General features: G+C 44.4%; 1 protein-coding gene and 1 long non-coding RNA gene across 2 annotated transcripts; one reads left to right on the forward strand and one right to left on the reverse strand.

The window, feature by feature from the left end:
- Positions 1 to 3: 3 nt before the first annotated feature.
- Positions 4 to 9,465, forward strand: MLH1 (mutL homolog 1; the record flags this gene model as incomplete). The annotated part of the gene is made up of 19 exons (XM_008946785.1): positions 4 to 41; positions 128 to 218; positions 342 to 440; positions 678 to 751; positions 1,073 to 1,145; positions 1,291 to 1,382; positions 2,019 to 2,061; positions 2,400 to 2,488; positions 3,308 to 3,420; positions 3,782 to 3,875; positions 4,102 to 4,255; positions 4,801 to 5,159; positions 5,370 to 5,518; positions 6,092 to 6,200; positions 6,834 to 6,897; positions 7,329 to 7,517; positions 7,965 to 8,057; positions 8,368 to 8,481; positions 9,217 to 9,465. Coding segments are annotated over 19 exons (2,205 nt in total), but the record flags the coding sequence as incomplete, so codon positions are not given.
- A 438-nt stretch (positions 9,466 to 9,903) lies between these two features.
- On the reverse strand, positions 9,904 to 11,240 carry LOC103779154. The gene is made up of 2 exons (XR_608195.1): positions 11,155 to 11,240; positions 9,904 to 10,395 (listed from the first exon to the last, which is right to left on the reverse strand). It is a non-coding gene; the product is annotated as an uncharacterized LOC103779154 (long non-coding RNA).
- Positions 11,241 to 11,563: the final 323 nt, after the last annotated feature.

Below are 11,563 nucleotides of genomic sequence, written 5' to 3' on the forward strand. Positions count from 1 at the left end.
CAGAGGCCGGCGAACGCCATCAAGGAGATGATGGAGAACTGGTAAAAAGGGGGTTCCGGCTCCCCCCCGCCCCCGGGGCTGCGCGCTGGGCTCGCTGCGCTCTAGAACGCTGTCTCCGTTTCCGCAGTTTGGATGCTAAAGCGACGAGCGTGCAGGTGGTAGTTAAAGAAGGGGGTCTGAAGCTCATCCAGGTCCAAGATAACGGCTGCGGTATCAGAGTGAGTCCACAAAGCTGGGTGCTGGCCTTCCGTGCTACCTTTTCGTTATATTTCTAGTTAAAAACGTTGCTGAGCTGGAAAAAAAACCACACCGAGTGACTCTTGCTGGTCCCTTTCCCACAGAAGGAAGATCTGGACATTGTGTGTGAGAGGTTCACAACCAGTAAACTGCAGAAGTTTGAAGACTTGGCCAGTATCTCTACGTACGGCTTCAGGGGCGAGGTGAGCTCTTCCCCCGGGCGCTGGAACCCCTGGGGGTGTGTGGTGGTGGAGCCAGGTTTGCATCCTGCCCTTCACAGGGGACTCTGCTCCTGAGGCTGGCTTCAGCCAGCTCCATGAGTGTTCCAGGGAAGCCACTGTCACCTAGCTGTGGTATTCCCTGTGGTGTGTGGTGATGCTGTCTGAGGGCTGGATGCTCCTCCAGAGCAAGGTTTCCAAGGACATTTTCTCTTTCTCTAGGCCTTGGCCAGCATCAGCCACGTTGCCCATGTGACAGTGACAACTAAAACAGCAGATGCAAAGTGTGCCTACAGGTATGGGCCTGTTATCCCAGTGGCTTCTGCTGTACTGAGTGGGGTAAGGTACAAAAAAACCCACCCAGAATGGGAGAAAACGTGGTCTGAGTGGTTTTTATTTCAGAGTGTGAAGGTGAGTTTTAGGTAATCAATGTATTTATAAAGCTGGGGCTGGGGAGTCTAAAAGGGAATTCTACTTCTGTATGCAATATAGGGTAAACTGTTGTCTTTTAATAAGTGACCCTATCTATTAAGTTCTCAATTACTTTTAAGAGAAAGAATGGGGGGGAAGAGAGAATCTAGATGTCTGACAGAGTTTTCTTGTCATTTTCTGCCCAGAGCTACTTACAGTGATGGCAAAATTAAAGCCCCTCCGAAACCCTGTGCTGGAAACCAAGGCACTCAGATCACGGTAGGGTTTTGTGCCTGCCCTCTCCTCTCCTAACTAAAATGCTCCCAGAATTTTTTTAGTGTCTATGCAATAGATGGATTTGGATGAATTATGTGGTAAGAGATTTTTTTAAAAAGAATTTTAATGGGGATCTTTTCCTCTGTAGGTTGAGGATCTCTTTTACAACGTCAATACAAGGAGGAAAGCTTTGAAAAATCCTAATGAAGAGTATGCAAAAATATTAGAAGTTGTTGGCAGGTAAACTGAAGTGGGAGGCTCCAGGTTTTGTGCCTGGCCTGCGTGTGCTTGGTGTCATTTTTTTTGTTGTTTTGGGCTTTTTAAGCTCTTAGTTTGCAATTGGATAGAGATAACCCAGAGGAGAAACAGTGTATTCAGTCTGGGACTATTTTAGTAAGAATTCCAGCAAGCAAAGGGTGATAGATTTGAATGAGTGAAATCCTTTTTTTCCCCCCCCATTAGGATTTTACATCATTTTGGCTTTTTTTCCTCTTGAATTTTGGAGTTACTCACTGTCCCTGTCAGTCTGACCCCTGTTTCTCATTTTACAAGGTTTTAGGGTGTGTTTTTTCACCTCACTTAGCAACTTGCCTAGAAGTCTGAGCCAAGGGGATGTGTCAGAACCTGGCCCTGGGGTCACAGGCAGCTGAACCCCCAGGGCAGGGGAGGTCTCCAGACAGTTTTCAGACCCTTCTCCAAAGTCTTGGGGCCTCTGTTAACACTGAGGAGGTTTAGCTGCTGTTCCAATTAAACCCACACAAGGAAGCTGAACTAACCAGGTCTATTAAATGTTGATCTGGGGTTTTTTTTAGAGAAATAAGCTAAGCTGATCCTTGAATTTCACCTATTGCAGCTTTATGTTTACCTGTTTTTCAGGTATGCCATCCATAACTCAGGCATCAGCTTTTCCCTTAAAAAGGTACATAACTAAACTCTTGATAAACCTCACCACGTGTGTGGATGTGTTGTGTGTGTATATGATGTCTGAATCTGCAAATGCCCCAAAATCTACACTGCATCTTTTGGAATGGGATTAGTGTACAGAGCTTTTAAGCGTCTGGTTACTAATTGCTGTAGGAAAGAGGATGATGAATAAAACATCTTAATTCTGTGGCATGCTTGATAATTATTTACTGGCCTGCTTATGTTCCTGACCTTCAGAGGTGGAGTTATAAGCCTGAGTGGGCTATATTTTAGTGTTTAGTGTATTTTTAGAACTTCAGCCTGAATCCTGAGACTCATTTCTGCTCCCTCTAGCAAGGTGATACTGTGTCAGATGTGAGAACCTTGTCCAACGCCTCGACAGTGGACAACATCAGGTCCATCTTTGGAAATGCTGTTAGCAGGTATGTTAACATCCAGTTGCCTTTTGACAGGAAGCTTCCTAGTAACCCTTTTCCCCCTCCCCTTTCAAAGAACACAGGCTGGGTTACAAATTACAAAGAATTACAAAGAGGCAGCACTGCCATAGAGCTCTCCCCTGCCTGTGACTTTTGACTATGTGACTTTTTTTTTGGTGTATCAAAGCTCCCAGCCCTTCACTAGGCCACAAAACTCCCCCCACTTCTCACCACAGTCCAGCTGATAAATTCTGAAGTCTCCTCAAATTCCTTTTTTCTGAAATCTTACAGTTCTGTATGTTGACAAAAGCTGCATGAGCTGAGGCTGAGGAAACCAGGCAGAAAAGCTGAAAACAAATAAACCAAATCATCCTTTAAGAATGTAACTACTACTTCAGGAAAAAATAGATCCTTATAAAACTTTCAGCTATGAAGAATGAATTGAGTAGACTTGTGGAATGGATCTGTCCCACTGTGATACCTCTTTCCTTTGTACAGTTCTGAATAAATTGTCCATTTCAACTTAAATACCATGTTTTCAAGTGGAAGTTGCTATTTTACCTGTTTTAAGATGCTGTTTAGTCTAGCTTGTTATTCTGCCTTAGAAAATGAACACAAAAAGGGCTGGAAATATGTAGCCCATGAACCTTCTCCATGTTAACTTCAGAAGAATGTTCCTCCCTGGCTGCTGGCAACTTTGCAGTGTCCTCCTCTTCAATGCTTTCAACAGTTAAATTCCTATTAGAATTATCAACAGATAACATGAGATAATTGAAACCTGATTAACAGAATTAATTTCTCCTGTTTTTCTCCAACTGTCCCCAGGGAGCTGATAGAAGTGGGCTGTGAAGATGCAAGCCTGGCTTTTAAAATGAAAGGCTACATCACAAATGCAAACTACTCTGTGAAGAAATGCATCTTTTTACTCTTCATAAACCGTAAGTTTAACAGAGGAAAAAAAGGCAGAATTTGGACAGTCTTATGTTGTTTATGTAATAATAAGATCAAAACTTCTTGAAGAACTACAAAATGTGTTTTTAAAAGCACTGAAGAATAAGTGTTGCAGTTCATTGTGGATCTCAGGGTGGTTTTTAGATTGTAACGTGCCTCTAAATGTGTGATTTGCACTCTACAAAGTGGAAGGCAGCTAAGACTGGGCCTAAATGTGAGGAATAAAAAGGCCTGGGGGAAAATAATGTGTGTATCAGCCAGCCTGTGAAGATGCTGGTGGGCAGGAGCAGCTGGGCGCCGTGCAGTGTGTTTTGGGGGGCTCTCTGAGAAGGGGCTTCTGTGTTGCAGATCGACTGGTGGAGTCAGCAGCTCTGAGGAAAGCCATAGAAACTGTGTATGCTGCTTACCTGCCCAAAGGCACACACCCCTTCCTCTACCTAAGGTAAACAAGTGCTTGCCTCTTAGGCTGAGTTTGGAACAGAGTTCCTCAGAGCCATTATTTCTGAATACAACCCTGACTGGAGTGTCACCTCAGCAGCTTCCAGGAGCATTTTGACTTCTGTTTTTTTCAATAATGGCCCCAAACCTGATGTGTTTTGTACCAAGCCACTTGGTGCCCTCTCTGCCATCCGTGGGAAATCTCAGAGGAACCTCTTTTTACATTCCAGCCTGGAAATAGCCCCCCAGAACGTGGATGTGAACGTGCACCCCACAAAGCACGAGGTCCACTTCCTTCATGAAGACAGTATTCTAGAGCGTGTGCAGCAGCACGTGGAGAGCAAGTTACTGGGCTCCAATTCTTCAAGGATGTACTTCACTCAGGTGAGAGCACATCTGAAGTGATCCCAGCTCTGCACTGTTCTAGCTGGATCTGTGCAAGGGTTGACAGTTGTGTCATCCATTGACAGCTTTGCTGAGTGTTGCAGGGATGAAATTGGTTTAATAGGCTGATGTTCACAAGAGGAAAAAGTGGGTGAGAACTCTTGTCAAGTATCTGATCAGTCTTTTTGATTTTACAAATATATTAGCTTTTAAAGGTGGTGGATTGTTCTTCCTTCTGCCCTGGTTTAGGTGGGAGAGCTGTGACTGAGGAAAGTGTTCTGTGTGTTTGACAACACTTTGGATTTTATCTAACTGGGAAAAATCAAGGAGATTTTTCTAATCTCTAATCCAAGTCTCCTAATCCCTCTGTGAAGCACAGGATGGAAATTGTAACTCTTATCTTTTAAAAAATGTTATTTCCTTGTGGTTTTTTACATGCAAGATTTTCCCTTTGAGATGAGAGGAATGCTAACCAACCATGTTGTCAACTGCCTTATTATTATTATTGAATCTCTTCTCCTTGCTTCCCCATTACCTGAACGAAGACGTTGCTTCCAGGGGCCGACTGTTCCTCCAGTGAGGTTGTAAAACCAGCAGCAAGCTCCTCTGGAGCTGCCAGAGGCACCGGGGATAAAGTCTACGCCCACCAGCTGGTCCGCACCGACTCCCGCGAGCAGAAGCTGGACGCTTTCCTCCAGCCAGCCAGCCACCCCCTGAGCACGGGCCCCTCTGAGGAGACTCCGGGGGCTCCCCCAGGGGCTCCCCCAGGGGCTGTGGAGGGGGAGGGCAGGCAGCAGGATGCTGACATGGAAGACGTCGGGGATTTAGGGGGAGCTGCTGCCCCGGAGGGCCGGGCGGGGCTGAGCGAGAGCGGCCGCTCGCCTCCCGAGCCAGATCCTCCTCGGTGAGTTGAACAACAGATCTCTGAGGGGAGTGGTAGCAGAGAGGCATAAATCCTCCTGTGAACTGCCTTTTCCTAACCCATTATGCCTCAGAAGTAAAATAAAGCAGCCATTCCTTCTGGGAAGCTTTGGGTCTGGGCGAAGCATGGGGACAGAGGGGATGCTCCAAGTGACAGGATTGGACAGGATTCCTTCTGTTTTTGGGAGTGCAGGAAGAGACCACGGGAAGACACGGACCTAGAAATGGAGCAAGATGACAGCAGGCAGGATCTGACTGCTGCCTGCACCCCCAGGAGAAGAATTATCAACCTGACCAGCGTGCTGACTCTCCAGGAGGAAATCAGCAGCCAGGCACATGGGAGTAAGTGAAGCTTTTGCTTCTCAAGAGGATTGTTATTCCCTCAGTTAAACAGGATTGTTTGAAGTGCTGAGGAAAAAGGGCTTTAGGAGGAGGCCCAGTCAGCTCGCTGTGCTGCTGAGAGAGCTTTTTAACTCCATTTTGCCATTCTTCCTGGGGGTTGTTTCCCTCCTGACCCTTTCAGTTGCCTTCAGAGCCACACTGAGTCACATCACCCACCTTATTCAGTGAGTCTAAATGTTGGGTAGCTCGTGTTCTGGGGGCTTGGTTCAGTTTATTTTGATTTTCCTGCTAGGAAGAATGGGGATGCTCCACAGCTAGATTAAGAGGCATCTGTAATAACTAACCTTTTAATATATTTCTAAAAAAATCTTGATTTAGCCTGGCAATACTAGATTTTGTTGCCAAGTTGTTTTAGCTCTGCAGTTTTCTTTGGAGTATGTCTGTCCTCTGCACTGTAATCTGAGACTTTAACACTAAAAAAGACACAAACCCCTCACCTCAATGAACGAGGGCAAGGTTGCAAAGAGGAAATTACATCCTCTCGTTTCTCCCCCACCCCCTGGATTGTTCCAGGTCTCCAGGAGATGCTACACGATCACTCCTTTGTTGGCTGTGTCAACCCTCAGTGGGCTCTTGTCCAGTATCAGACAAAACTCTATCTTCTCAACACAACAAAACTCAGGTAAAGGGGCTTTGGTGGCAGGGGAACTAAACACCCATTACCGAGCTAATCAGGAGAAAGGAGATGACAGGGAAACCAACATCATATCCCTGTTGCCTGTCCAAAAGTCAGCTCAGAACAGGGGAAAGGAGCCTGGCATGTGTGGGAGGAGTCCCAGGGAGCTGGTGTCATTCAGGTGGCAGCTACTCTATTGTTTGGTGAAAGACAGGGAGAGGGAAGGATATTTCTCTGGCTCCAGAAGCATCTACAGCATGCTGTATAGAGGTCAGCAAGCAGGTCATCAGTTTTGTAACAAGAGAATCTGCCTAAGGTAGACAGGAGCACTTTCCAAGCTCCTGTGTGCTTCCTGCAGTGCAGCAAGGGAGTAAAGAGGCTGAAATATAAAATACCTGGGTAGAAATTGGTAGTGGCTGCACGCTTGAGGGTGTAACTTCTGCACCAACGTGGCTGATGATGTCAGAAATCAAGGAACAGACTGAACTGTAAGCATCTAGGTACTATCTGAATCCTAAAAGGAAGATCTTTGTTAATATGAATAGATCTGTACATCTGATGTTTCCTTAATTTCCTCTTTATGGTAACTTGGAGACACGTGATCCTGCCCATATAACTTATTTTTGTACTTCAATTTAGCCAAGAACTCTTCTACCAGATACTTATTTATGACTTTGCAAACTTCGGAGTCTTAAGGTTGTCTGTAAGTAGAATTTTACATTGTATTGTAAAAATAGTTGTTTACAAGAAGCCTGTCCTTCCAGCCAAATGTCTAGTGTTTCTCCCTGACAAGAGTGATGTTCTGTTTCTTTCACAGGAAGAATAGATTGTAGGAAACTTATTAATTTTGTAGCTACTACTGGAAGTTGTCATCCTGGCTGCTTGTTATTGGTGTCACTTCTAAATATTCTCTTTTAAGTTTTGCTGTTATTTGTTATATTGAGATAAATAATTAATGTGAATACACAATCTGTTAGAAATAGTTTGACTGCTAGTGTTTATCCTGGAAAATAAACAGGACTGTTTGCAGGCCAGAAACAATGTATGATGATTGGTTTGTTTGGCAAGGAAGAATCTATAGATTTCCAGGAGAGTGTCTTGATCATTGACCAGTTTTCCCTTCTCCATTTTTAGGAGCCAGCTCCTTTGTATGATCTTTCAATGCTTGCTTTAGAGGATCCTGAAAGTGGCTGGACAGAGGAAGATGGCCCAAAAGAAGGGCTTGCTGAGTACATCGTGGAGTTTCTGAAAAAGAAGACTGAGATGCTGAAAGATTATTTTTCTCTTGAGATTGATGAGGGGAAGAAGATGGCCCAAAAGAAGGTCTTGCTGAGTACATCGTGGAGTTTCTAAAAAAGAAGACTGAGATGCTAAAGGATTATTTTTCTCTTGAGATTGATGAGGTGACTGCTGCTCTTCTGACAGTCAGTGAAGGGTAGACCTGGCTGTGCTGCCTTAAGTCAGCCTTGATCATCTTAAAAGGTCTTTTCCAACCTAAATGGGTCTGTGATCCTGCATTTACAGTAACAGATAACTGCAGGGGTTTGCCCACTGTCATTAAAAGTGTTGCTTTTAGGAGTTTATATGTAATGAGCTACCAACTAAAATAATTTAGTTACTGCTTCCATGACTAGAATCTTATCCAAGAGGCAGTGCAGCCTCCCCAGCTCTCTCTCCAGGCAGGGCCTCCTAGCACCCAGCAGCCCTGCTGCATTTCCTGCAGGGCAGAGCATCTCTGTCCTTCACTGCAGCAGCAGCATTGCCTTGCAGGAGGGAAACCTGACTGGGCTGCCGCTGCTGATCGAGAGCTACGTGCCGGCGCTGGAGGGACTGCCCATGTTCGTCCTTCGTCTGGCCACGGAGGTACTGCTCCCCCTGCTGCCACAGGGCACTGGCCACCGAGGGACTGCTCCCTCTGCTGGCTTCTAGTTTGGGAAGAAGGAAGTGCTGCCGAGGACAGGCTGCAGTCGGTTCAATGCTCCACGCTCCTTCGCTGTGGTTACTGCTAAGTTGTGCCTGGCCTCTGCATTGCTAACTGCTGATGGAATGAGAATATTTTGATTTGAAAGCCTCCATTTCTACCCTTTTTTTGTTCTATGAGTTCTTCATGAATCCCTCTCAAGTCTCTGACTGCTGCCCAGAGTCTATTCAGTGACTTTTTTTCTCTCAACAGGTAAACTGGGATGAAGAAAAGGAGTGTTTTGAAAGCCTGAGTAAAGAGTTAGCTATGTTCTACTCCATCAGAAAGCAATATCTGCTAGATGAAGCCAACCTGACAAGCTCTCAGGTACAAGAGTGTGTAACTAGTCATACCAACCACTAACACCACACAGGAAACTTTCTTCTTTCCCAACTATACACTTTACAGTCCCAACTCTACTTCCAGTGAAACAATGTGGCTTAAAATTCTCTTCTTACACAGAGTATTTCAGAAAGCCTTTTAGCTTTTGGGTATTGCAGTGTTCTAAATATTACAACAGTCCTTGGCCCTCTGAGTCTGGGATGTATTTTTTAACCTGCTGAGCTGTGATAAATTTCTATATAGGAATAAGGATGCATATTAATTAACAGTATAGTCTGGTTAATGATTCAGAGAGGCTGGCCCATGCTGCAAGTGACACTGCAGAGCTTGACATTAACTTGGCTGTACAGAATGAACACTAATACTAGTGGAATTTGCAGTCTTTACATAATAACATTTCTTAAGCTGTGCTCTCCTGTAGTAAGAGAGAATTTCAGTTTAATTGTTTGTCCTTTGGGGGTTTTTTTTCCTGTATTTCAGAATGAAGAGTCTGGCTCTGGCCCAGCAGCATGGAAGTGGACTGTGGAACATGTGCTTTACAAAGCTTTTAGGACTCACCTCTTGCCTCCTAAACACTTGGCAGAAGATGGCAACATTTTGCAGCTTGCTAACTTGCCAGACCTGTATAAAGTTTTTGAGAGTTCTTAAGCAGTGCTCTCCTCTAGTAAGAGAGAATTTCAGTTTGTTTGTCCTTTGGGGGTTTTTTTTCCTGTATTTCAGAATGAAGAGTCTGGCTCTGGCCCAGCAGCATGGAAGTGGACTGTGGAACATGTGCTTTACAAAGCTTTTAGGACTCACCTCTTGCCTCCTAAACACTTTGCAGAAGATGGCAACATTTTGCAGCTTGCTAACTTGCCAGACCTGTATAAAGTTTTTGAGAGATGTTGAGCAAGACTGGTGCACATCTGAAAAACATTCACCTCACATTCTGGTTTGTGGGGTAGAGGATACAGCTGCAACCTTGATGGAGGAAAGAAAAAGAGGGGATTTCATATCATATTGATGTGATAGAAAATGGTCTTGTTTTCCTGCTGCTGCTCAAAGAATAAAAAGAATTGTTTTAGCTGTGTCTAAAACCAACTGAAGTTTCTAAAATAAAATCTCCATGGATGTTTTGAGTTTGAAGAAAATTCACTGGGTTAAGTGATTGTGAAAGGAGCTAGAGAAAATACTAAAATAAATAATAGAGAGAAACTTCTGAGAAATCTGCCCCCACACCATTGTCTTGTCCCTCTCACCCTTTGTGAGGTCACACAGGCACCAAAGACATGCTGCTTCCCTACTGCCAGCCCAACAGCACTACGAGGCAGTCTGCCAACTGGAATCCTCATCCCCTCACAAGAAATAAGAGTCTGGTACCTCTGGATTTTCAGTTGACAAAGCAACACACTATAGTACCAAGTTACCCATGTTTTCACATTTTTATTTTAGAAAGTGAACATATCCATTAAAAAAGAAATGCATGGAGTTAAAAAAAAAGTAAACATAAAACTAATGACAAATTTGCAACAACATAAAATAATTTTTACCTAGTGAGTCCCCACAATCATTAAATATACTTCCACTGTAGAGAAGTTTGACTTCATTATATTACCAGTCTCTTGATTAGCTACACAAGACAACACTTCCCAGTCATTACCTAGGCGTTAGAAGATCAACTTCAGGAATCACTGAAGAATAAAATACATCATGGACAAATATTTTCATACCACCTGGGAGGCAACCTAATATACATATGTCAACAAGGTTCATCATCTTTATGAGGTATTACAGTACAGGGGAACCGTTTCCCTTTGCTCTCTAACCAGTAACTCCTGCCAGCAGCTCCACCAGCCAGTCAGCCTCAGGCTCTGGTGCCAGTTTCCAAAGACCCAACAGCTTCCCTCAGAGGTTTTCTTTCTGGAACAGATTGCACAGGTCAGGGTGAATGAAGATGGGAGTCAAGAAAGCAGATGTTGAAAATGAAGAGGTTGGAAAGGTCATCTGCTCTGCCAGCAGATTTCAACAGTCAACACCTCCCCTAGCTTGAGCTTTGCTGTGTGTGTGAAGTAAAAGCACGAGGGCAAGGTAATTCCAGAAGTAAATGAAGGAATTCCCAAACTAAAGAAATCATCTCTCCTACTTAGCCAAAGTACACTACAAAAATGTTAAGCTGCTCCAGTGTGACCATCTGTAGCATCAAACAGACCAAGGAGGGGAAATGCCCAAGTAGTTCTGCCCCTGCAGTCTTCAAGACAAGTATATTTAACCTAGACCTGAAGTAGAAGAAAATCTCTTCCTAGCTCTCTTGCATCACCATCTCCAGAGAAGCATCTCTCACCACTTCCAAAAGAAGCTTTCCCACATCTGGTCTACCACTGTCCTTCCTAGTAAAACCAACCAACAAAAGCTAGAGGAGTCCCACCCCAGACCTGCAGCTTCTCAAACCTACTCCAGAACAACTCTCAGGCCTGGGTGGAGCAGAACTCAGCAGCAGAGGACCCCAAGTCCTGGCTCTGCAGAGCCTGGCAGGAGTTCCTGCTTGAAGGTCACTCAGACAGACAGACTGGGTTCAAGGATGAGGGACTCCCACGAGTTAGCCCACCAGATTATTTGGGAAGGAACTAAGAAGGGGAAAAAAACCAAGGAATGTTCAGGTTCTGTGCAAAAGGAGCTTACCTGTTTTTTCATATTTGCTATACAATTGGCTTTTCACTGTCTTGTTTTTCTTCAGAGTCTTCATCAGACCCTGCAGAGGAAGACAAGAAGGCTGTTAGGTCACTCCAGAGAAGACAGAAAGCAGCAGACCACCTCAAGATAAGACTCACAGCTTTAACTAAAACATTTTCCCTATGAATTTACACTGGATGATGTTTTAATGCTTTCTCATCCCTAGATGGAGCTCCAAGTCATTTATTATGCTCAGCCATGAAACTGAAATACAGCACCAGGACCTAAGACTCCACAATGCAAGAGAGGCAGAAATCTCTGTTACAACTAGCAGGTATCAATAATTTCACTAGATTGCATAACAGAGCAGAAGAGATTTACATTTTAAGGTAAACAGACTGACATAGGATATAGGGTT

The sequence above is a fragment of the Merops nubicus genome, unplaced genomic scaffold (assembly GCF_000691845.1).
Source record: "Merops nubicus isolate BGI_N331 unplaced genomic scaffold, ASM69184v1 scaffold22600, whole genome shotgun sequence".
NCBI lineage: Eukaryota > Metazoa > Chordata > Aves > Coraciiformes > Meropidae > Merops > Merops nubicus.